The sequence below is a fragment of the Sus scrofa genome, chromosome 10 (genome assembly GCF_000003025.6).
Source record: "Sus scrofa isolate TJ Tabasco breed Duroc chromosome 10, Sscrofa11.1, whole genome shotgun sequence".
NCBI lineage: Eukaryota > Metazoa > Chordata > Mammalia > Artiodactyla > Suidae > Sus > Sus scrofa.
Window position 1 is genome coordinate 45,370,392 of NC_010452.4, and position 25,149 is coordinate 45,395,540.

Sequence of the window (25,149 nt, forward strand, 5' to 3'; positions counted from 1 at the left end):
TATACATATTTTTTTCTCATATTATCTTCTATCATGTTCTATCCCAAGAGACTGGATAGAGTTCCCTGTGCTACACAGTAGGACCTCATTGCTTATCCATTGTAAATGGAATAGTTTGCATCTGCTAACCTAGCCTGAGATATTTATGAAGATGCCTGGCAATACTGCATTCAAGAAAGCTTCCAAGAGGATGTGCCTATTTGAATAATTGGCCACTTGAGCATTTTATGAAATAACTTTATTCTGGATTTGTAGGCAGCTCTCTTCGTGGGCCCATTTTTCAGATCTCTCTGTCTCTTTTTTTCGAGCAAATAAAATCAATGACGCTTTGTGATTAAAATGGGGAAACAAAAGGAATCTTTGCACAAGTAATGTTGAGAATAAAATCAGTTGGTTTGAAAATGAAGGGCATACAGTGAGCTAGATGGTCATTTTAAAAGGTCAAGTACAGTCCCTCACCTGAGTCCCTTTAAAACCCACGGGTCTTTTGATGTAGTTGTCTTGACCCAAAAAATGTTCGACAAGAAAAGCATTGACCTTTCTTTCCGTTTCAACAAGATCACTGTAAACAATGGGCTGCCCCTTTAAATGTAGTCAGTTGACTAAAGAACAGCTTCCTGCCTATTGTCTAAAAATCTAATCCTCTTTGCTTTGTTAAGTGCTCTAATCCACAGTGTGAGTCACCCACTGACAGCCACCATCTGTTTGTGTCTGGACCCTGGGCAGTCTCTTCAGTGACTTCCATGAGTCTCTGATGGCAGGCGATGCAACTTGGAGACAATGGCTGTTCTCTGGTATTTTCTATCCAGTGTTGTCAGTCTCTAAATTCCCAATAGATGGAGATATTCCTCCAGGGGCTAGTTATTTGAAAGGTATCTTTTTTGTTGTAATGGCATTTCTTGGCATTTTCCTGCCTGAGTCATATTTAATAACTATGACAGTCAGCAAAATGTGGGCCACTCCACCAAAAAACTCAAGCTCAAGGCCTTGCCCTCTGAGAACATACGTTTTACAATAAATTATACTTAAAGATTCGATCTTGTATTTGCCAGCCAAAGGAGTGCCATTAAAGAGCCAGCCTGAGCATTTTGTCTAGAGACATGCGTTCGTGTCACATGTACCCTTTGTGTGTCCTAAAAGTACCAGGAGCGGCATTTGTGCCATCATCATTTGCCTCTGTATTTATTTTTATTCAAGGGTAGTTGGTGTATAATATTATAGCAGTTACAGGTGTACAGTATAGTGAATCATAATTCATAAAAGTTGTACTCTGTTTATAGTTATTATAAAACATTGACTCTATTTCCTATGTTGTACAATATATCCTTGCAGCTTATTTTAAACATAATAGTTTGTACCTCTTAATTCCCTACCTCTATATTCCCTAAATGTAACTATATTCCCTTCTACCCCTATGGAGGGGTAGGGCATTATTTGCCTCTTTAAAATTTATATAGGAGTTCCCGCCATGGCACAACGGAATGGGCAGCATCTCTGCAGTGCCAGGATGTGAGTTCGATCCCTGGCCCCACACAGTGGGTTAAAGGATCCAGCCTTGCCACAGCTCTGGCATATGTCACAACTGTGGCTGGGATCTGATCCCTGGCCCAGGAACAACTCCATGTGCCATGGGGCGACCGAAAAAGAAAAAAAAATTTTTTATATAATGTGCACCAGTTCTTGGAGTTATCTGGTGGTGTGGTAGGTTAAGGGTCTAACTAGTACTGTTGTGGCTTGGGTCACTGCTGTGGCACAGGTTCGATCCCTGGCCTGGGAACTTCCACGTGCCATGGGTGCAGCTGGAAAAAAAAAAAAAGTCCAAAAATACTGATCTGGAGTTACTTTTGGAGTACTCTTTTTCAGGGACTTATCTAAGCCATTTATATGATTCTTTATGAAAAAAGGAGAAAGATTTGACATGGACAAGGCAGAAACTTAGTGTGACAGACCTTGATCCACACCTGAAAAAGAGTATCACATTACAGGAAATTTTAGGGGACACTTTCTCCTGTATATTTTCTGAGCATTTCTCAATGTTTCTGTCTTTTTTCCTTGTCTGAGAAAAACATATCTTATTAGGACAGAGGCATATCATGGAGAGAAACAAATTCCTGTAAGAAATCTGTGTCATATCCTAAAACACAAATTATTGAATGGTGAACTAGTAAGGAAAGATAGTCAATTGAAAATGAGAACACTTAAAACTTGTTCAGTCAAGCATTAGGAGCATGGTTGTCTCAGGGGAAAGAGAATGTTATGGCTCTGGAAACATAATTATATCTAAACTGTCAGGAAAACTGCCTGGAGTTCCCTGGTGGTCTTAGGACCTGGCGTTATCCCTGCCGTGGCTCAGGTTCGATCCCTGGCCCGGAAACTTCTTCACGTCGAGGATGCTGCCAAAGATAAAGAAAGAAAGGAAACAAAGAAAGAAGGAAGGAAAAGTTTCTGGTCACTCCTAAAATCAGAAATCCTCTCTCCTGCTGTGCCATTGTGTGGAAGAACAGTAGTTCCAGAGAGGCTGCCAGAAGGGAGGAACCACTACAGATGAGAAGACAAAAAATCACTGTAATTATAGAAATACAAATGAGTTAGTGTTTTGCAAACAAATATTAGAGAGAGACTACAAAGTGTGAAAAGGCAGAGATATAATAAGATTTGAGAAATGGAACAGAAGATTGAAAACAGGTGTTAGACGCAGAATTTCTGGTGCTGAAAACCAGAGGTAGGCAGTCGTGTGCTTCTCTGTTCTTGCACTTTAAAGCTTTCAGATCACTGAGGCTTCGAAGGACTGCTGATAAATGATGAAGCTCAAGTGCCCAAGAGGTGGGGGCTGGAGTTTATGGTGTACCCATCACTCCAAAAGTTGTTTAGTAATCACCATGAGCTATACTTGAGTCAAGGGACCTAATGCAGGGTTTGAATTTGAGAAGATCAAGGGTACATACATGCATAGATACAGAAACAGAAACGCATGTGCATGTATATATCATTTTTGATGTATTTCTATACATCTGGAACGTTTACATATGGCGCAATGAAAGCTGATCACAATTTAGGTTCTCATTCTAGAACTACCCACCAGTGAAGAAGGAATCCTGGAGGAATGTTGGCCACACTTTCCTCTTGCCTCCCTCACTGATCTCTTTCTGCAGATCCCTCTCTTATTCCAGAAGGTCTGGGAGCCTCATGGAAGGCATAAGGGGGTGGGGAGAGAAAAGGGGCCACAAAGGGGCTTAGAGAAAGGAAGCAGCTTCCAAGAGCAAAACTCCTTGTTTCCAAGAAGAGTTGGAAAACATGTGTTGAGGACATTCATCAGGAAGTCATGGTTTTGAGGTCATGCAAGATGAGAAAGACCTACCACACCACCTCATTTTAAATTCCGGAGAATATTCACCTCTGGGGGTGGTCCAAGCTGGGACAGCCTTGGATAGGCTTAGAAGCCTATTTGCATTGATTGGTATTCCTGAGCAAGTAAATTACAATGATGAAACAAAACACATGAAAAACAAAAAATCTACTTCTCAAAGAACAGACTTGAATAGTAGGGAAAAAAGGACCCAGCATTATTGGTCAGGACAGTCAAAGTAGTTTGCTTATGTAGAGCTGAGTGTCTTCATATTTACGTATGTGACATGGATCAACTCTCTCTGATGATATTAATGAGCTATTAATGAGCTCATCAAGGAGGCATGCCTGTCCACAGGGAAATTATATAGGTAAAGATCGACTTCCCAGGGGAAGGACCCTAAGGCTGTCTTAATTGTGGCAAATGGCTCAAGACCGCCCCTTTCACCCCAGTGTACATATGTTCACATCCTGCTACATGAGCCTCACAATTTCTGGACGTCCCTTCTCTACTCCAGTTTGGCTTACTCTCATTTCCACCAGTTTTCAACACTCAGAACCGTATTCTGCCCCTTGTCATCTCAGAGAACTACTTCTGCTCTGAAACCTCAACCTTCTGTTTCCCACTTTGACCCCGAGTTCCATCTTTCTCCTTTTCCTTTCTTCTCCTCTCTGGATTCACCCACTTCATTAATGCCTCCAGGTATTTGCTCCCGGTGTGTTACCCCTGCACCTCTCTCCATTTCTCTCTACACATTCTACTCTCCAGTTTGGACCTTGTGACTCTCATCTCAACCCCTTGCTTGTTCCCCTGGGTATCAGCCACATTTTTCAGACAGAATCCCAACCCTTGAGCTCTCTGTTTACAGCTCTGATGTCATTGCACAAAACTTCTTGGGTCCTACAACCAAAACAAAAGCCATTTTTTTTTTTAGGAAAATAATCACCAGATCATGCACCTTGGTGCCAATATACAGTCACACTGTCATGCCCTCCAGCCTCAACACAACATATCCTGAGTCAGTGTCTCTCTCATTTACTCACCATCCATTCCCAGTCTCAATCCTCCTCCACAAGGTCCTGCCCTGAATCCATTCCTTCTTTCTTAGGAGATGACCATACCTCCTTCACAGGCACCCTAGAGATCCTATGGGGCCCTGTGTCCTCAGGTTCCTGTTCTTCTCACCAAGACATTGATCTGCATTCACCCCATTACCTGCCTCACCCCTTCTCATTCATTGAATTGAATGCATACCACTGGAGAAAAATTTATCTCCTTTCAACCATCTCTTTGCTTCCCAGCTTCCATCTATATGTCTTCTTAGGAGCCTTGTGCTATATCTTTTCTCTCTCCAGGTTTTTTTTTTTTTTTAAGTTAACAGTGACTGACCACTTCCATATCCTTCCCCAGGCACTCAGCTCAAAACTGCATACTTTATTTCCTATCAATTCTATAACAACCCTGGAGAATAAAGGCCACTTGGCTGAATTCATTCTCTCTGTCTCTCTGCTTTTGCTCTTGGCCACATAAACGTTGCTCAGCTCCTAACAAACCTTCCTTTGGTCCAGCCTACACTTGGGTTCCCTTCACTACCAAGTTTTCTGAAAGAATAACTCCTATTTTGTCCTCTTCCTCACCTTGTATTCATTCCCCAAGCCTTGTTGTCAAGACTGCACTTACTGATTGTAAAATAAAAAATGCCAGTGAAATCCGATGGATGCTTTTCGGTCCTGATTTCACTTGATAGCTGCCACCTGTTACAGGTGTTCAGCCCTTCTGCTTCAGGTCTTCTTCTCTACCAACTTCCATAACAATGCATCTCCCTGATGTTCTTGATGCTCTAAAAATGTCTCAACCTGCCCCTGAGTGCATCCCTCAAGTGTTGGTGGTGCCCAGGGTTCTGTCCTCATTCTGTTCTCTGAGTGAGCTCATTCATTCCTATGCCTCCACCAGCCACATGCAAATCAACAATATCTAGACTTATATCCAGGTCTCTGTCGTGAGCTTCACACCCTTATCCAATGGTCTTGCTGGATGGCAACACTATATCCCCAAACTAAAGTCATCCTGGTCAATCCCAAATCTATTTCTCCTCCCATATTCCCTAACTTGGTGCATTCAGTTTTCATATCACCATGTAACCAGGACAAACAGGCAGCTATCCCGCCTTGACACCCCCAGTTTTCCACTTGGTGGCAGAAAATGACTTGTATAAATATTTATTTTCACCATCAAAATATCGGCCAATGCTAAGAGGTTGGATTTTATATGATGTTTGACCTTAAGACATTATACTTAGAGCATTTAAGTTGCAATCACTTCTTTAGTGAACATCTTTTAATAAAGCATTTAAAAAAATTCATTGCTGGACATTAGGACTTTGGTCAACGAGGGAAAGAAACAGCTTACTTCATTAGGAATAAAAAGAGGGAAATGTCTTTAGTTCTTTTATTGTCATGACAGGGATTGAGTATTATCTGTGTTTCTTATCACTTGCCTATCTGCACTGAACTTCTAAGGCTCTGCTAAGCTTTTGCCTACTTAGGCTGACTCATTTTTTCCTGGAAATAATATAGAGAGATTTTCTCCCTGCAACAGCATTGATGTATTTTTCTCTGCAAGTCTCTGGTTCCACCTGCTTCCTGTTTTCTGAATCATTGCTAATACCCACCCAGATATGAAAATCAAAAAGAGATGGTAAAAGGAAATGCTATGAGAGATTCCATCATATTTACCTCTTAATTCTTTTATTATCATTGGGCATGTCAATATCCGGGTTGAACTGATAATGAAAAAGTTCAGTACCAAAGAGATCATATTCCAAGTAACAGCCAAATTGAGCAAACTCCAGTAGTTCCTTCTTATCAAGAATAGTCCTAGAAGCAATAAGACAGACATATAGTTATTATCGAGATGTATTTTCCGCACATACAGATGAAAAGTCTTAAGCACACTATGTATGGGAATCCAGTTGAAATCAAACCAAAGAACTTTTGAGTTGGCTCTTATGATGGGACTATAAAAGAAGTTCCACTTGTTACCAGAATTTAGAGAATTGATCCAACTTAATTATGTTGCCGTTACTCAAAAAAGTTTTGTTATTTTCTTTCAGAATTGTCTTCAAGATATGTTGCATAGTCTTTTGAAAATCCTTAGTGGGACTGCTGCGAACTGTGGACACTATCAAAGGCAGTTTGGCATCAGGTCTGGTGAATTAGGTGAGTAAAACTCATCTGGATAAATATGAAGCCAAGGTAAGGTCACAGGGTGATTGTCTTGTGAAGATCATAAAGTGGTTATAAAATTAATTCCAAAGCCTGTGTGAATATCTTTGCACCTTTTTTTCTAAGGGGGGGGCAATTACCTACAGATATTTATGTTCTGGTGTGCTTATTGTTTTAAAATAGGATGTATTATTTTATGATACTTTTATGGGTATCTTCTTCAATAGAGATCATAGCAAAAATAAGACTTTGTAAGACTATGGAGATGAATAGAAAAGGAGGAAAACGTAGAAGTACAGACAGAAGAGAGAGTCTGGAGCAAGAGCAGATCATCTTAGGAAATTTAGACATGGGAGTTCCCGCTGTGGCACAGTGGGGTAAGGATCCAATGTGGTTGCAGCTGTGGCTTAGGTTGCAGCTGTGGCTCAGCTTTGATCTGTGGTCTGGGAACTTCCATATGCAGCAGGTGCTACCAGGGAAAAAAAGAAATTTAGACTCTAACAAGTAAAAAGGATATGTAACATTGACCCCCCAAAATACCACTGTAGAGATTCAAACACAGAGAGAAACAGGAAAACAAAACAAAACAAAACAAAACAAAAACAAGGAAAAAAAATGTAAAGGAAACATATACCTCATTAAACATTATGTGAAGGGACCTAGAGAAAGGAAGTGATTGTTTGGGATCCAAAGTTGGCCTGGAGAAGAGCTGGAATGTCAGGGAGTCATTGGCTTATTAGGCTTTCAGCCATTCTGATATTCTGTGACTTTGGCAATTCCAGGATGCAGGTGTTAAAGCACGATTATATGTCTCTACCACTGGCTTCTAAGAGGTCAGAAGTATTTTCAAAGCCTTTCTTCCCAACCCTAGGAGGACCAATTAAGCCTCTGTGTCACGACTTCGAGAGGATTCTGCTGTCCCGGGATGTTTCCCAGGGTTTGGCTCTTGAGGTTCACTCTGAGCAATTGTACTGTAGCTGCCTCCTTTTTATTCTATTCACCAATTTAGCATAACTTACAGTTCACGGTGTTGTTTTAGGCAGGGAGGCTAAAAAAAATTTTCCCTTCATACTCTAAAATGTGCATTCGTTCTGCGCTCCTTCTATTAATACTTCTCCTTTTCTATCTTCTTACCACGGGGACCATTTCGGCTTCCAGAATTACGAGGCTCGAAGAATATGTGTTTTTCTATAGTAAACATATTCTGTTTTCCCTAAAGAACCATGCTTAAAAGCGAAATATACACAATTAAAATAACCTGAGGGGGAAGTGATGCATTTAGTATTTTTCCTTTTGAGTCAATTCATTCAGCTTGTCAATTACCCATTGGGTCAAGTTCTGGGGTGGGGCAGGGTGGGGCATCAGGAAGAGAAATGGAAGTGCCAATAACAGGTTGAAAGAGACTCATTTCTGACTTCAATGTCCTTTTGCTTCTTTCAGCCTGAATGCCTTGGGACTAATGTTTCTAAACTTTAGGTGATAACAGTGAGTGTATACTCAATGAAAAGTACACTGGCAGGAGTTTCCATTGTGGCTCATCAGGTTAAGAACCCGACTAGTATACACGAGAATGTGGGTTTGATCCATGGCCTCGCCCAGTGGATTAAGGATCCGGCGTTGCCACAAGCTGCAGTGTAGGTTGCAGAGGCGGCTCGGATCCGATGTTGCTGTGGCTGTGATGTAGGCTGGTGGCTACAGCTCCGATTCAACCCCTAGCCTGGGAACCTCCCTATGCTGTGGGTGTGGCCCTAAAAAGACAAAAAAAAAAAAAAAAAAAAAAGTCCACTGGTAAATGAAAAGCGGTAGGAAAAGCTTTTGTCATAGTTTCAATCGAAAACAAAAAGTAAAGTTGCTTGTTATTCTCCTCATCATATATAATGATGTATGAACTTCCTATGTGTCTGGCCTGGTGCTGAGTGCTTTATACTTATTATCTCATTTAATATCCTCCATAATCCCATCTGATCTCAGTTTTACAGATGAGGAAACTGGGGTATAGAGGGAACTCACTTGAGGTGATATGCTGGAACAGAAATTCTTTCAAGGCTGTAAGCTACTCTTTTCATCACCATAATGTGCGACTTCTCCTATTGCTAAATATTTTATCCTCAAAGGGCATTTTCCAGAATTACACCGAGAGTGTGTGCATATCAGTTTTAGGGCATATGGAAGTTCCCAGGCTAGGGGTCAAATCAGAACTGCAGCTGCCAGTCTACACTACCAGCCACAGCAATGCAGGACCTGAGCTGTGTCTGCAACCTATACCACAGCTCATGGCAAAGCTGGATCCTTAACCCACTGAGTAAGGCCAGGGATCGAACCGGAGTCCTCAGGGATACTAGTCAGGTTCATTACCTCTGAGCCATGATGAGAACTCCTGCACATCATGTTTTTGAATTTTTATTTTGCAATATAATTCCCTCCCTGCAAGCTGCACTTGAAAAATGGGAATGTGCTCAAAAAAGAAGAGAGGATTCCTTTGGGAAGATCTTCAATCACTAGATCGAAGCATGACTACATGTAACAGACAGGGTTTGACCATGCTGTTGTTTTGGTTATTTCTAATGATATGGTCAGAGGGGGAGGAGGAACTCTCTCAGTCATGACCACGGCTTACTTGCTAGGAGCCTGCCCTTGCTCTAAGCCTCTTATAAATATTAAGGGATCTACATTAAGGGTCTTCTCTGATGAGGTCCTGTCTCTTGAAACGTTCAGACTTACACATCTCATTGCCTCCTTGCCAACTCTACCTGAATGTCTGAGGGCAACTCAAGCTCACACACTTTGATCAAAACCCCTCATGTCCCATCCCAAACCGGCCGCTCCAACACCCAAGTGTCGCAGCTGATGCAAGCAACTCCATCCATCCACGGCTCAGACCAAAAACCCTGGAGGTTTCCGGGACTGCTTTCTTCCTCTAAGATACTCTGCATCTAGCCGGTCAAGGTCGACTTTTGACTTGACTTTCAAAATACAGTCAGATCTGGGATCTGTCACCCTCTCCCCCACTCTCCTCCTGATCCAATTACCATCATCTCCTGCAGGATCCCTGCCCTATCTTCCCATCTGCTCTTTTTGCTTCAGCCTTTGCTCTACTACAGTCTCTTCAGATACAGCAGCCAAAGCCCACCTGGGCACCTCAGGAGGACCAGATCTCTTCTCTGCTTACAACCCACCAGTAGCTCTCCATTTCCCTCAGAGAAAAAGCCAAGGCCATACAGTGGTCCATGAGGCCCTGCATGATGTTTCTGGAGGTGGTCTTACAAAAATCTCATCTCGGAGAGGAATGGGGAATATAGGCATCCCGTTCCCGATGTCAATTATGTATAAATGCTGCCTGCGTTGTACATGTTATCGGAAGAATGTCACTGCTGTAGGTAGAGTCAGATCTCTTTCTAGAGGAAGGTGAACGTGTTCCGTAAGATTCATCTACACATGTAAGTTTCAAATGTCATCTCCGGGAATCCTTATCCTGTAGGACAGCATAGAGCAAGGAGTCTGACCTTGAGGAAAGTGGTCCCTCTGTACAACACTCTTAAAAATGTCACAGTCAGGAGTTCCTGCTGTGGCACAATGGGATGGGCAGTGTCTCTGCAGCAGTGGGACACAGGTTTGATCCCCGGCTGGGCACAGTGGGTTAAGGATCACTTCAGCTGTGCTGTATGTTGCAGCTTCTGCTTGGGTCTGATCTTTGGCCTGGGAACTCCAGATGCCATGGGAGGCCAAAGAGAAAAAAAAAAAAAAGAAACAAAATTTCGCAGTTGTAGGTAGGGGAGAATATTTCAGAAAAGAAGCAACTAGGCAGATATTTTGGATGTCAGGAAGGTGCAGTTAAAAAAAGGAGGCAGACAAATTTGCTATCATTAAAAAGCCAGGACACACACACACACACACACGTATGTGGTATATATTGTGTGTGTGTGCACGTGTGCGTATATATTATTAGTGACATTTGATGATGTGACACCCTCTGGATTACTGAATAACAGTGTGAAGGGGACTAAGAAATGGGTTCACTTGGGAGTTCCCATTGTGGCTCAGTGGTAAAGAACCCAGCTAGTACCCATGACAATGTGGGTTTGATCCCTGGCCTTGCTCAGTGGGTTAAGGATCCAGCGTTGCTGTGAGCTATGGTGTAGGGCACAGACATGGCCTGGATCCTGTGTTGCTGGGGCTGTGATGTTGGCCTGCAGCTACACCTCCGATTTGACCCCTGGCCTGGGAACTTCCATGTGCCACAGGTGTGGCCCTAAAAAAAAAAAGAAAAAAAAAAGATGGGTTCACTTAAATTCTCTGTATTGAAGGAGGAAACACAGTATAAAATCCATGGGGAAAAAATAGTGACTATGACCATGCATACTTTTTGGAGGAAAGCCCTGAAAAAAAAAAAAAGTTTGGTATTAGATGTCAATGAAGCAAGAGGACGGAGAAGGAGGTAAAGCAAGAAAATAGAGCACTGAGGGAGTTCTCATCATGGCTCAGTAGCTAGCAAATCCAACTAGGAACCATGAGGTTGTGGGTTCGATCCCTGGTCTTCCTCAGTGGGTTAAGGATCTGGCGTTGCCGTGAGCTGAGGTGTAGGTTGCAGACGTGGCTCGGATCCTGCATTGCTGTGGCTGTGGCTGTCACCAGCAGCTCCAGCTCCGATTGGACCCCTAGCCTGGGAACCTCCATATGCCGCAGGTTCGGCCCTAGAAAAGGCAAAAAGACAAAAAAAAAAAAAAAAAAAAAGAGAGAGAGAGAGAGAGAGAATAGAGCACTGAATAAGCCTCAGGCCTTTCAAACAGCCCTGTGTCATTTAATCGTTACCAACCCTCCATGAGAAAAGGATGGTTGTCCCCATTTTATAGATGAGGAAACTAAGTCTCCGAAACATTGGGACGTCTCCACTTCCCACAAGAGGGGTGGTAAGTCAAAGTGCAGTCACCTTCAGAAGCCCTGTTCTCAGACTGTGCTGCCCCTTTTGTGACAACCACGTCCACTCAACACAAGTTCCTTCCCATCAGCACGTACCTATGGAGAAATACTCCCCATCAGGCCCCTCAGAGCACCCTGCACCACCAATGTCCAGCAAGGTGACTTAACTGGATTAAGCTGACATTCTGCTGGATGACTGCCAGGGATGTCCCGGTGCAACTGCAGTCACATTGTGCCTGTGACTTTTTCTTCCTCGCGTGGAGAAAGGATTGCGCCCGGATGTCCAAATGGCACCAGGGGAAAGTGTACTCTGCCTGACGTCTTTCAGATGACGATTCAACAGAGGTCCTGCCCCTCCCATTCGTCAGTGATCTCATTGCACTTCTTGTAAGAGCAAAGGTGTCAAGTTCAGCCAGTTTTCCTCATTCCACATTCTATATCCATGAATAATGATATTCTCTCTTAGTCCAACCTTCCCCAGCCTTTAAGGGGAGTATCTTTCACCTCTTGCCCTAAATAGTCAGTGAGATGCAGAAGAGCTACTGCATTTTACACTGGGGATAAAGTGATGGCAATGTCCTTTATGCAATATCCTGGGATGTCCCAAGAGGGAGATGAGATTTTTTTTTTATTAAGTATTTGTTCTTGTTATTCATATCATAGCATTTCTTCTCTCACATGTTTTACATGTTTGCTCCCTAACCGTCAAACTGATTCTCTCTCTGTAAGGAACAGGCATAAATTTATGACAAAACGTCTTGCTCTGAGCTCAGAAAATAGTTAGCTAACGCGATTTGGCTGTCTTCATTTTTAGACTACAGTTATCACGTAGCAGTGTTTTCAGGCTGGTACTAAAATGTGAGACAGTTGATTCTGTTTTTCAGAGCTCTTTATATTCTAGATCTTATCCAAGAGCTGAGGGGTTTCGTTTCAGGTCACAATGCACTCTGAGTGGGAGCAAGGAAGTCTGTGTGAAGTGATAATTTAGACAAGGGTCTGTGAGCTATCTAGGTAGACGGAACTGAGAAGCAGAGGAAAGGATGTGACTTGTGGGTGTCATTGAGATAATAACATTACCTAACATTTGTCTTGGGCTTTTACAGTTTCAGAAAACTTATGCATACATGATTTCCTCTCATGCATTCAAACACACCTTCATGAATTTAGTGCAGCAAATATTTACTCTCTTGTATGATCATCTACCCCCTGCTAGCCTTTGTGCTGGGAATACTAATATGAATAAGAAATTTAAGCTGCTCTCCCAAAGAACTTAGAGTCTGTGGAAGGAGATGGACATTTAAGTTAGTAATTACAATTAAATGTGTTAAAAGCTTTTTATATGACAAATAAAAAGTACTATGAAAGAATAATGAGAGAGATGACCCACTTTAGTTGAGTCTTGAAGAAAATCACCCAGATATAGGTTGGTGGGGTTGAAGTGTCCGGTGAGGGATAGACAATCCAGAACACCTATTGAGAGGCCAAAAGAGCTTGTTGTTCCTGAAAGATAAGGCTGTAATTTATCAGTGCTGAAGTGAATGAGAGGAAGTCTGTGCATGCATGCATGCATCCATCCAACCATTCATCCATCCAATAAGAAATTGCTGATCATCACCTTACTCTGAAGTTTGAACCAGGAAAACAAAGACAAATCCATACAGCCCCATCCTTCAAGAAGAGGAGTGTCTATTAGAGAAAAGAGACGTGAAAAACAAAGAATTTCTTTTCAGACCTTATTGAGTCTAAGCAAGTACAACTAGGTACTGGGTTGATGCAAAGAAGGAGATGGCAAACATTGCTTGGCTTGTTCAGGAAAAGCTTCATAGAGAAGAAAATCTCTGATGAGCTGTATATTGACAAAAGGCTCTGCCTAGTTGATCAGAGCATAAGGTATTCACAGCAGAGGGACTAGGCTGTATGAGAAGCATGTAAGATACTCAAAGCCATGGACATTGGGGCTTTGGCCCAGATTCTGCAGGTGCACTAGAAGTGATGGGAGATGAGGTGGACAGATGAGTGGGGACCAGATGACCAAGATGTTAAGATTTTGTGCTGAAGGAGAAGCGGAATCATTGAAGGGCTGTGGATCAATTTGGGTGAAGGGTTGCGGTTAAATTTATGTTTGGAAAGATCCAAATGGTGGCAGCGTGGAGGCAAAGCTCAGGGAGTGATTCCTGTTGGAGACAGTTGAAATAGTTCAGGTGATGAGCAAGGGCCTGAATCGAGTTAGCCAAAGAGGAATGGAGGGGAGGGCTTGGATTTGGAGATGATAGTGTGGTAGACAGGTTTTATCACGTGGAGATGCAGAGGAGAGAAGGATTTAGACTAATATCTGGGCCAATCATTCTGTCATTGACCAGAATAGGGCAAGCAGGAAGAGTCAGCCGTGGGACATGGTTCCCAGAGTGACAGCAGTGGAGAAGGACAATCAGGGGCCTGTCGTGAGCATTTGATGAGAGGTTGGCATCATTAAATGCTACCAGGAGCATGGAGAGGGCAGGTTCTGAAACTCATAATGAACTGGTGGGATAATTAGGCTGCATATTACCGTAATGGCATAAATGAAGAAACCAAAGTGTGGATTTTTTAAGTGATCAAGATTCCAGGTCTTCCAACTCTTAGGCTACTGGTGCACTTTCCATTATACCGTGTGGTGACTTTGCCAGAATTCATCAGCCATTCCCGTCTGTGAATTCCTGGGCCTGGAGGGGAAGGCACCCTGAGGACTGTTCTTTTCTTTCTTTTTCTTTTTCTTTTTTTTTTTTTTTTTCTCTTTTAGGTCCACATCTACATGGAGTTCCTAGCCTAGGGGTCGAAGCTGAGCTGCAGCCACAGCCACAGGCAATGCCAGATCTGAGCAGTGTCTGCGACCTACACCACAACTCACAGCAACTCCGGATCCTTAACCCATTGAGCGGGGCCAGGGATCAAACCCCAGTCCTCATGGATACTAGTCAGGTTCTTTTCCACTGAGCCACGACAGGAACTCTGGGTTGCTTTATTTTAAAAGCAGACTAGCTCAGGGCCTGACAATATACAGAGGCACAGAACACATTCAGTGCCAAAACTTATGAACTTGACCAAGTAATTAAAAAATTTTTTAAATTAAAAAATACAATAATAAGGGGGTTCTTCTATAGAACTGATTTATTTCAAACAATGTTGAATTTGGATGACTGATTATTATAAAAATTGTTACCACAGAAGAAACTCTAAAAATGCTCTTTGTCCTCCTCTCCCCTGAATTTCTTAATTTAAAGCCAGTGAATGGGGAGTTCCCATTATGGTGCAGCAGAAATGAATCCAACTAGTATCCAGGAGGATGTGGGTTCGTTCAATCCTTGGCCTCACTCAGCGGGTTAAGCATCCAGCGTTTCGGTGAACTGTGGTGTAGGTTGCAGAGGCAGCTGGGATCCCACAGTGCTGCGGCTGTGGCGTAGGCCAGCAGCTGTAGCTCTGATTCAACCCACCCGGGAACTTCCATATGCTGCAGGTTCGGCCCTAAAAAGCAAAAAATAAAATAAAATAAAATAAAACCAATGAATATGTCACGGGGTGGCCAACAAAGAAAAAAAGGTATTATTAAACTCCTCTAGAACTACTGATGTGATAACCTAAAATAATTTTTAAATTTTTTATAGTGCAACGTTTAAAAGAAATGAACATATAAATGACTGTAATCAAATAAATTCAATGTCAGTATTATTCTAAAATACTATTCACATAAATTCCTATATTGCTAATGGCAGTTGCAACTTAACCACAAAATCTGAAAAAATTCTTAAGTGATGAATTTCGATTAATTTATTTTTTAGTGTCAAAAGTAGAAACTGAATAGAATGATGTAAGTTTTTAATGTATGGCCTAAGTAGTGTCCATGGCTTAAAAGTATAATTTATGCCTTCGATTAAATATTTATGAGGAACTTTGCTTTCTCACAAACTGAAAACCATCAATTTGGTGCATTCATATTAATATACTAATTTATTACCATATGTGTAGGTATCTTAAAGATTCACTTATCTTTTTTTAAAGGATTCGTTTCATGATAAAGCATTATTTTTAAGGAACACTCTTTTCAGTTGTAGAGAGTAACTGGGAATGAAAAGCAATAGAAACAATTCAGATTGGCATGTATTTATTTTACACATTCCCCATTATCTGTATTTGAATAAGCACCTTCCTCCCGTGTGATTTGGTTCTCTGCTTGCGTCCATGTTGTACGGAGATGTTTTATGACGTCATAGAAGGGAATGACGTCACATCTTCAATATTATGACTTAAGTGTAGGCTTAAGGAAAAGGAACAGATGGCTGCAAGAGAGGAAAAACCCTTGTTTAAATTACACTAAAACCAGAAGTTGGCTCCGAATTGTGAGATGTAATTAAAATTTTATTTTAAAATGCATCTCACAGTTTATCCACCCTAGGAAGAGCTTTTTACCATATGAACTTTCCAGCTGCCACAGAGCACAAAAGAGGTGGCGTTTTTCCTGTAAGGCGATGCACAGTTCAAGAAATGATGGTATTGAGGAGAGTGAAGATAAATCTCATAGACATGGCAATCCTATTTGTTAAAATGTCACATTTCATGGGAATGGTGTCAGAGTCATGAAAAATAGCTTTAGAAGAAAAAAATTACTCGTGGAAGGTTTGGGTGGGTATAATGTATTAGAGAGAATATTAGACCCGTGCTTTCATTTGCCCTGACATTGGGCTGGTCTGCCCATGTGTCTCTGTTAACGACTGCAATTGGGACACTCAACACAGAACAATTGCCAACATAGCTTAATTGCATTTTATCCGGCACTTTCAGGTATATTAAGTAGTTTTGCTCCATCTCGTTTGTCCAATATTTATCTGGATTTTTGACTTCTTTTAAAATAGGTCTTGCAATGAAAGGAAACCCATGATAAATAATAATGGGAAGTGGAATTTGCCTAACACTTTAAGGGTTAAAAATAATTTTTCTCAACTCCTTTTGACCGATGAGCAAGAGTCGGAGGCTTAAGCAACTTGCTCAAGGTCACTCAGCAAGTAGAGCTGATGTAGACGTAGAATCAGACAGCGTAACCCCAGCCCCACCCCTCGCTCCACTACCCCATGCAGGCATAGAATGTGCATGGCGTTCATGAAAGAATAGCTACGGCCAATGCTGCCCCACGTCACACTGAAATGCGTTCAAGGTTTGTGTTTCTATGTCAGTGAGTGCCATCTGTAAACCAATGTAGATTTTTATGTAAAATTGAGCCACACTCCTACCCAAATCTATACCAGTGGCTGTAACAACATGTTTATTTTATTTTAAAAAATTTCTTTGGGGAGTTCCTGTTGTGGCTCAGTGGTTAATGAACCTGACCAGTATCCATGAGGCCGTGGGTTTGATCCCTGCCTCGCTCAGTGGATTAAGGAACTGGCATTGCTATGAGCTGTGGTGTAGGTCACAGATGCAGCTCGGATCCTGTGTTGCTGTGGTGTAGGTCACAGATGCAGCTTGGATCCTGTGTTGCTGTGGCTGTGGTGTAGGCCGGCAGCTACAGCTCTGATTCAGCCCCTAGCCTGGGAACCTCCGTATGCTATGGGTGCAGCCCCAAAAAAGACAAAAAAAATTTGGGGGAGAGAGTTCCCATTGTGGCTAGTGGGCTAAGAACCTGACTAGTATCCATGAGGATGTGTGATCAATCCCTGGCCTTACTTAGTGGGTTAAGGATCTGCTGTGGCATAGGTCACAGATATGGCTCAGATCTAGTGTTGCCTTGGCTGTGCTGTAGGCTGGCAGCTACAGCTCCAATTTGAATACTAGCCGGGGAACTTCCATATGCCTTGAATGTGACCCTAAAAAAGACAAAAAAAGCTTTGGTCATGCATGTGGCATGTGGAAGCTCCCTGGTGAGGGATCGAACCTGCATCACAGCAGTGATATAAGCCACTGCAGTGACAATGCCAGATCCTTAACCTGGAACTCCATTTTTATTTATTTATTTTTATTTATTTTTGCATGATGTCATGTTTAAAAGCATCTAATTTTTCTTGTATTTTCCTATCATCTGCCATAGTAGTAACAGAAGAAATGTCAGACGTTAGGAAATAGAAAAGGGGCAGCGTTTTTCATAAATATTCACTTTTAAAAGCTCTTTTGTGCTTATCAGGCTCTTATTTTGTTGCCTGAATTAATTTCTTTAATTTCTCACTCGTTAGTTGGATCTGAGCCAACATGACTAAATAAATTGTCCTTATTATACATATTGCGTATAAAGTAGATACTATACAGTGCAGCTCATTCTGTACATTTTGCACATCATGCTTGCACACACACAATCCTAGCAACAAACTGCTAAGAAATACAGCACCGTACGCACAGGACTCCAAATATTATAAACAATTTCAGGTTTCAAAACATTCCAATTGTTCTTTTTTTTTCTTTCTAAGAAGTACTACCATACTCTTTAAGTATATAAAAAATATTTTGGTCAATTTAAGTTTGTCATACCTTTGCCTGCAATTGTTTTTGAATGATTACATTATTAGTTCACTAGTATTCATAGGAATTAAAAGTGTATAGTTCCAAGGATACCAGATGATTTTTTTTGGTGGCTTTAGAAAGACAACTTTTTAAGTCACTATAGTTATAATTAAGTGATCATTTTGAAGGCAGAAAATAGGTCTTGCTCCCTGCTGCAGCCTAGGGTCTGGTATATGGTAATTAGGTATTCAATAAATATTTGTTGAATGAATGAGTAAATGAAGTGATTTTCCATTTACTTCATCTAATTAGAAGCATGAAAAAATGTATCAATACTGTATCTTTTAACGAGTTGGGCAAACTTGGCATGAATAATCAGCAGTAAAGATGCTAAAATGTGTGGTTGGCCCATCCCCTGAGCTCTGCCTTCTCTTTTAGAAACCCTTGGGTCAAATTTTTTTACCTTTCCACAGGGAGAATTTTTCAAAGAGAGAAGTGCTATGTTCCTGTAGTTAATTGTCACCATGCCCCCAATCAAACTCTACGCCCTGGATTTCCATCAAAGCCCCTTGGTTTGTTAAACAGATAACCGAGCAGAAAAAAGATGAGGCACAGCACCTGTCTGTTGCCCGCTCAGGGGCTCAAAGTTTCATGTGTAAATGGTCGGTACCCCAATACCTTCCAGCCACTTTGTTCTACCCAACTTTCCTCGGCAATGAAAGAGTTTTGTTGTTAGAAAAATACCTACAGCTACTCTAAAGTCCATTGCAGATAAAATGGACCAATGGGAAAAATTGGAGGCCAATGGGAAAAAGACTCTCCGTGTATTAGACCAGGGGCCAGGGGCAGTACTGTGCCTATAGGCCACCTGAAAATGTGGATGGAGTTCTAACAGGTAGTAAAGTTATCATCTGTGATTCAAAGGCATAAAGCCTTTGTGGGTGAAAAGCCCCAGTGGGAAGATGGCAGGGCTGGGCTTATTTTCTGACAAATGTTGACTTTGGGTGGCTATAAACTGTCAGGAGCAACTCCCTACCCGTGTTCCCTGGGGTCCCATCCACTGCAGTCTACGGACACCTCCACAGGCCTGTGTTTCTTAAAGAGAACAGATGGTTAGGGGAGGGCCTAGACACAGAAGCAGATTTATCTTGTCAGGCTGCTATCTCCAGTCAAATGACCTTAAGCAGGTCACAAATGGTCAGGTGACAACAGTGTGGTTCAGAGATGTCCTAAGGTGAGGGCCATTCATTAACTCTTCCCTCTCAGGGTCCCACCTGCTTCTTTTGGGTAGGCAAATAGCAGCTTTGTTGTTTGATGTGTGTGTGTGTGTATGGGTGAGCATGTGTGCATGTATTTTAAGGTAAGATGCCTTATGTTATGAATACTAGTGAAGATGTATATACTTTCAAAAATATTTAATTGCTTCAATGGATTGTGGACACCCTGGACTGTTTTCTTTTGTATTGTCAAATGAGAGAACACCTCTAAGGGGATGAATGGACAATTTGATAGGCAGTCAAGGCTGGACGTCAGTCCTGCTAGAAAGCCCCGTGTCCTCAAAAGGGCCACAGGGCAGAGCCAGCATCTTAACTTGCTACCCGTAGTCACAAAAGCCTGTGGGTTCCTAACCTTCTCCTTTGTGCCAGAAAATGTCTGTTGTTGTTCTTTTCCTGGAGGTTTTGTTTCCAGGACGCTCTTCTTTTTGTGTGTGTTGTCTGTGCATTTTGTCGCATGAAATACATGCTCTTTTGTGAGTTGTCCCCATTATAGAAGCTGAAGTCCTTGCCCTTTCAGTACAGATCAGATTGCGTGCGCAGCTCAGCGGACCTCAGAGAGTCTGTGAAAGGCTGACCTAGTCAAACGTCAGCCTGGCAACTGTCTTGCTGTGAACACTCACATCAAAAAGCTAAAATTGCGTACATCTCCCTCCCTGATTTTTTTTTTTTTTTTTTGCTGTTACTTTATTCAGTTGGTTTTTCCAAACACTCATTTTTCTTTAAAAAAAAATATTTAATTTAATTTTTTTTTTTTTGCTGTTTAGGGTTGTTTGTTGGTTGCACGTGGAGGTTCCCAGGCTAGAGGTTGAATCGGAGCTCCAGCTGCTGGTCTATACCACAGCCACAGCAACGCTGGATCTGGCCTACACTGCAGATCAGGGCAATGCTGGATCCTTAACCCACTGAGCAAGGCCAGGGATGGAACCCACGATCTCATGGATGCTAGTCGGATTCGTTTCCACTGAACCATGATGGGAACTCCCACACTCCTTTTTCTAAAGTCCTTTCCCTTAGTTGCCTGTTTTTTAAAACATTCGTACTTCTAGGTATAGTATTTCTTTCTCAGGTATTACAATCCTGAGTAATCCCTAATTTGGTGCAGAATGGGTGGCTGTTCTAGAGTTGGTCTCAGGATTTTCTAGGATGCTCTGAGTCTGTCTGCTATCAGGTCAAGCTTTCCATTCCATCCTGGGCAGTTTTAAAAGGAGACATTGAAATGGCAGCCAACGAAAATCAGATAATGTGGCTTTATCACTTGAAAGAAAATACACATAACATATGTATGTATACATATATGTGTATCTATATGTGTTGTTTGATTTTATGAGTAAGAAATTAACATGTGTATGTATGTATGTATATGTATATATACACATACACACATATACATACATAGTTTGAGTTTATGAGCAGGGGAGTGTTGCTGTTCTCAGAGTTAGGGTTTATTTCACAATTTCCAATGAAAGCCTATGTTCTGTTAATGCCAAGCACCATTTTTTAACTTACTTACATGGCTGTCTACATACAAATGGAGTTAGAAAGATTCTTCTTTAAGAATTATCAGGGAGTTCCCGTCGTGGCGAAGTGGTTAACGAGTCCGACTAGGAACCATGAGGTTGCGGGTTCGATCCCTGCCCTTGCTCAGTGGGTTAACGATCCGGCGTTGCGGTGAGCTGTGGTGTAGGTTGTAGACGTGGCTCGGATCCCGCGTTGCTGTGGCTCTGGCGTAGGCCGGTGGCTACAGCTCCGATTCGACCCCTAGCCTGGGAACCTCCATATGCCGCAGAAGCGGCCCAAGAAATGGCAAAAAGACAAAAAAAAAAAAAAAAAAAAAAAAAGAATTATCATAAGCCATTGCAAGCAGTTGGGCAGGCTAAACATTCACAGGAAATCTTCCCAGCATAGTACATGTAAAATAATGAATAAGATGAAAGGGGTCAAAGTATCCTATTATTGAATGCCTGGCTAAGCTGGTAGGAAAGTAAAGGACTTGCCTCAGGGGGCAGAAACAAAAGAGAGAGCAGAGAAAATGAGGAGTAAGGGTTGGCCTAGAGCTGCATTTTGCCCATTTAAAAAAAAAATTCAGTTGATAATATCATATAAGTCTCTGGTTATAACCTGGCGATCCACAATTTTTGAAGGCAATATTCCATTTATAGTTATTGTGAAATATTGACTACATCCCCTGTGCTGTACAGTAGATCCTTGTAGCTTATTTATTTTATATACAGTAGTTTGTATCTCTTAATCCCTTTCAGCTATCTTGTCCCTTCCCCTTCCCTCTCCCTGTGGATAATCACTAGTTCTCTATTTGCGAGTCTGTTTCTTTGTCATATTCACTAGTTTGCTGAATTTTTTACATTCCACATATAAGTGATATCATACAGTATTTGTCTTTCTCTATTTCACTTAGCAAAATACCTTCCAAATTAATCTATGTTGCTACAAATGGCATAATTTAATTCATTATGGCTGAGTAGTAGTCCATTGTGTGTGCGTGTGTGTGTGTGTGTGTGTGTGTGTGTACACCTTTATGCATTTTTAACCATTCATCTACTGATGGACATTTAGGTTGCTTCCATATCTTGGCAATTGTAAATAATGCTGCAGTGAACTTTGGGATGCATGTATCTTTTTGAATTAGTATTTTTGTTTTTTTAGGATATATACCCAGGAGTAGAATTACTGGGTCACATATCAGTTCTATTTTTAGTTTGTTGAGAAACCTCTCTACTGTTTTCCACGTGGCTGCACCACTTATACTCCAACAGTGTACAAGAGTTCCCTTTTCGCTGCATCCTCACCAACACTTGCTGTCTGTGTCCTTTTTGAGGATAGCCATTCTGACAGCTGTGAGGTGCTATCTCATTGTGATATTAATTTGCATTTCTCTGATGATTAACTTATTGAACATGTTTTCATTTGCCTTCTTGCCATTTGTATGTCTTCTTTGAAAAATGTCTGTTCAGATCTTCTGCTTACTTTTTAGTTTTTTTTTGTTTTGTTTTGTTTTTTTGGTTTATTTTTATGCCTGGGGTTTTTTAAGGGCCAAGTGAATAAGTGCTGGGCTGAATAGGGTGGAAGAGAAATAGCAGGCACGAGCACTCGCAAATACTTGTCTCACCCCAAAATGACACCCAGGTAGAATTTCCTTTGTGGCTCAGTGGGTTAAAGATCCAACACTGTCACTGCAGTGGCTTGGGCCACTGCTGTGGTGTGGGTTTGGTCCCTGCTCGGTGAGCTTCCATACGCCACTGGCATGACCAAAAACAACACCCATGTGGGTGGACTCAGTAAAACCCTGGCCCACAGAAGGAGTCTTTGGGGATTATATGTTTTCCTCAGTCTTGTCTTCTGGTGGAAGGGGGCAGTTGGCAAACAGTCTCCTGTGAGAATCTATAACCACTAGGCTGTGTTCACTGAGTCTGGGGCGAGAATTCACAGCACCTATGGGGTTCTAAACCCCTCAAAAAATTTTAACAGTCACAAATAGACAAATGTGGTATGATTCCACTTGTATTAGGCACCCGTAGCAGTCACATTCATAGAGACAGACAACAGAACGATGGTTGCCATGGGCCAGGGGTCCCGAGCATGAGCATGGGTATAGTTTTAGCTTTGCAAGATGAAAAGTATTCTTGAGGTTCGCTGCACACAATATGAATGTACTGAACATGACCAAATTTGACACTTCAAAATGGTTAAGATGGTAAATTTTGTGGTATTGTATTTTACTATAATAAAAAAAATTTGTTTTTAATCTTTAAAAATTTAAAGTACTGCCAGATTGGTAATGCCTCCTAACTGCCTGCAAGAAACAAAGCTGGAATTCTCTAGTGGCTTGCTCAGCAGGTTAAGGATCTGGCATTGCCACCACTGTGGCTTGGGTCACTGCTGTGGGGTGGGTTTGATCCCTGGCCTGGGAACTTCTGTATGCTGTAGGTGCATCCAGAGAAAAAAAAAAAAAGAACAAAGCAAACAAAAAACCAGGGAAAAACCTCCAGCCTAGGACTCATAATAACATTCAAGGAATCTAAGATAATAGTAACTTTTTACAAAGAAATAATCAATGGCCAGAAGAACTAACAAACTATAAAATCAGAGTAGAAAGACAGTGGAAATTAGATTTATTAATTAAAAGGTTAACATTGTATGCTTAATGTTTTTTAAAGATGGAGCTGAAAATATGTTGAAGGAAAAAGAAATTAGCAAACTAACCAAGAAAAGTAACCAAATAGAACTTAAATAAAATTTAGATAAAGCTATAATTGTTAATATTGTAAACCAAATTGATAGGCTAAGCAGCTGACTGAGTCCTCTGGAGAGAGAAGTAGTAAATAGGAATATAGAATGGAAGAAATTATAGTTCAAAGATGCAAATGGATGGAAATATGAAGGACAGTTAATAAGATCTTACAGGTATCAACATAGAGTTTACGATGCAAATAATAAGGAAATGTGGATGAAGAATATTTGAAGAGATAATTGCTGAGATTTTCTATAAACAATGAAGAATATCCTATCCAGGAATTCCAAACATACAAAATAAAAAAGAAATTCATACTGAGGTTAGGTCATAGGGAAAATACAGAATACCAGAGACAGAGATGCTAAAAGTAGTCAGAAAGAAAAGACATGGGTCACTCTGCTGTACAACAGAAATTGACAGAACTTTGTAGATCAACTATAATAAAAAAATTAAAAAAAGAAAAGACAGATTACTGCAAAGGAAGCGCAGTTAGGATGAGGTGATATAAGAGCAACACTACGTGTCAGCTGAAAATGGAATATCTTTAAAGGGTTTAGAAAGAATGACATCTAAATAGAATTATCTGTTCTGATTGTTATAAATTATCTGTTCTAGTAAATGAACTCTTATGAGTGAAGGAATAAAGCCATTTTCAGAGACATGAAGTCTAAGCATTTGTTATCAAACCCAAACATCACTAAAGGAACTCAAAATGATGTACCTGAGAAAAATAATAATAATTCAAGGATAATTATGAGATATGAGAGGAAATGATAAGCAAGGAAAATAAGCAAACAGAAAAGTTAATCTAAACATACACTGACCATTTATATATTTTGTCATAATAATGTCTAATCATTGGGATTAAAAATAAATCAAGCAGACACCACATCCTGGAAAAAATAGCATAGAACTTATGATGGTGAATAACTGAGGCCAGAGGGCCCTGAAGTCCTTGTATTACTAGGAAGGATGGTGAAGATATTTACTATATTTAGTTTTTTTAATTTGATGGGTTACGTGTACATGTTAAATTTCCTATTATAACCACTAATAGGGTATAAATAAATACCCTATTAGTGAAAAAAAAATCAAGAAATTGTAACAATAACTATAAGAAGCAAAACTGAAATAAATGTATCAGTAAATGTAGTCAATGTAAATAAACTGAATTTTCTGTGTTAAAAAAGAGAATAGCTCAGCTATATGTTTTTTCTATGACACATCTAAATTATAAAGACAAACACACAAAGACTGGTATAATCATGTTAACTTCAGATAAAACAGCTTTTAAAACAAAAACACTAGTATTCACTACAAGATAAAGCAAGATAAAGCAACTCAGTATATGCTTTATCAGGAAGATATAATAATTTGTATGCATGTGATAATATAGCTTCAAAAATATATGAAGCAAAAATTGAAATATGTACAATCAGAAACTAAAAATCCACTGAGGGATTTTAACATACTTCCCATAGTAACCAATAGATCGAAGAGTCAAAAAATCACTAGGGATATAGACTTATTTGAATAACATGACTAACAACTGTAGTCTAATGTATGTACAGAGAGCATTTATATAATAACAGCAGGAGGCAATGTTTTCAGGAACCTAATGAATATTTAAAAAATTTTAAATATGTATCATCTATATTTTTTGTATGTCATATA

General features: G+C 40.8%; 2 protein-coding genes and 1 long non-coding RNA gene across 4 annotated transcripts in view; 1 reads left to right on the plus strand and 2 right to left on the minus strand.

The window, feature by feature from the left end:
• The window catches only part of RSU1 (Ras suppressor protein 1), a 413,060-nt gene that overhangs the window by 291,378 nt on the left and 96,533 nt on the right, over positions 1-25,149 (plus strand). Inside the window, exon 9 of the transcript XR_002336347.1 lies at positions 6,459-6,564. The gene's annotated coding sequence lies outside the window, so the exon portion shown is untranslated. The remainder of the gene's footprint in view (positions 1-6,458; positions 6,565-25,149) is intronic.
• Positions 1-25,149, minus strand: part of PTER (phosphotriesterase related) — a 71,780-nt gene that overhangs the window by 1,877 nt on the left and 44,754 nt on the right. For both annotated transcript variants that reach the window (XM_021064040.1, NM_001244248.1), the window contains 1 exon segment: positions 6,082-6,222. In XM_021064040.1, coding sequence (XP_020919699.1) covers positions 6,082-6,222 — 141 coding nt within the window.
• LOC102159287 lies at positions 15,609-20,030 on the minus strand. The gene is made up of 2 exons (XR_297589.3): positions 18,986-20,030; positions 15,609-15,800 (listed from the first exon to the last, which is right to left on the minus strand). It is a non-coding gene; the product is annotated as an uncharacterized LOC102159287 (long non-coding RNA).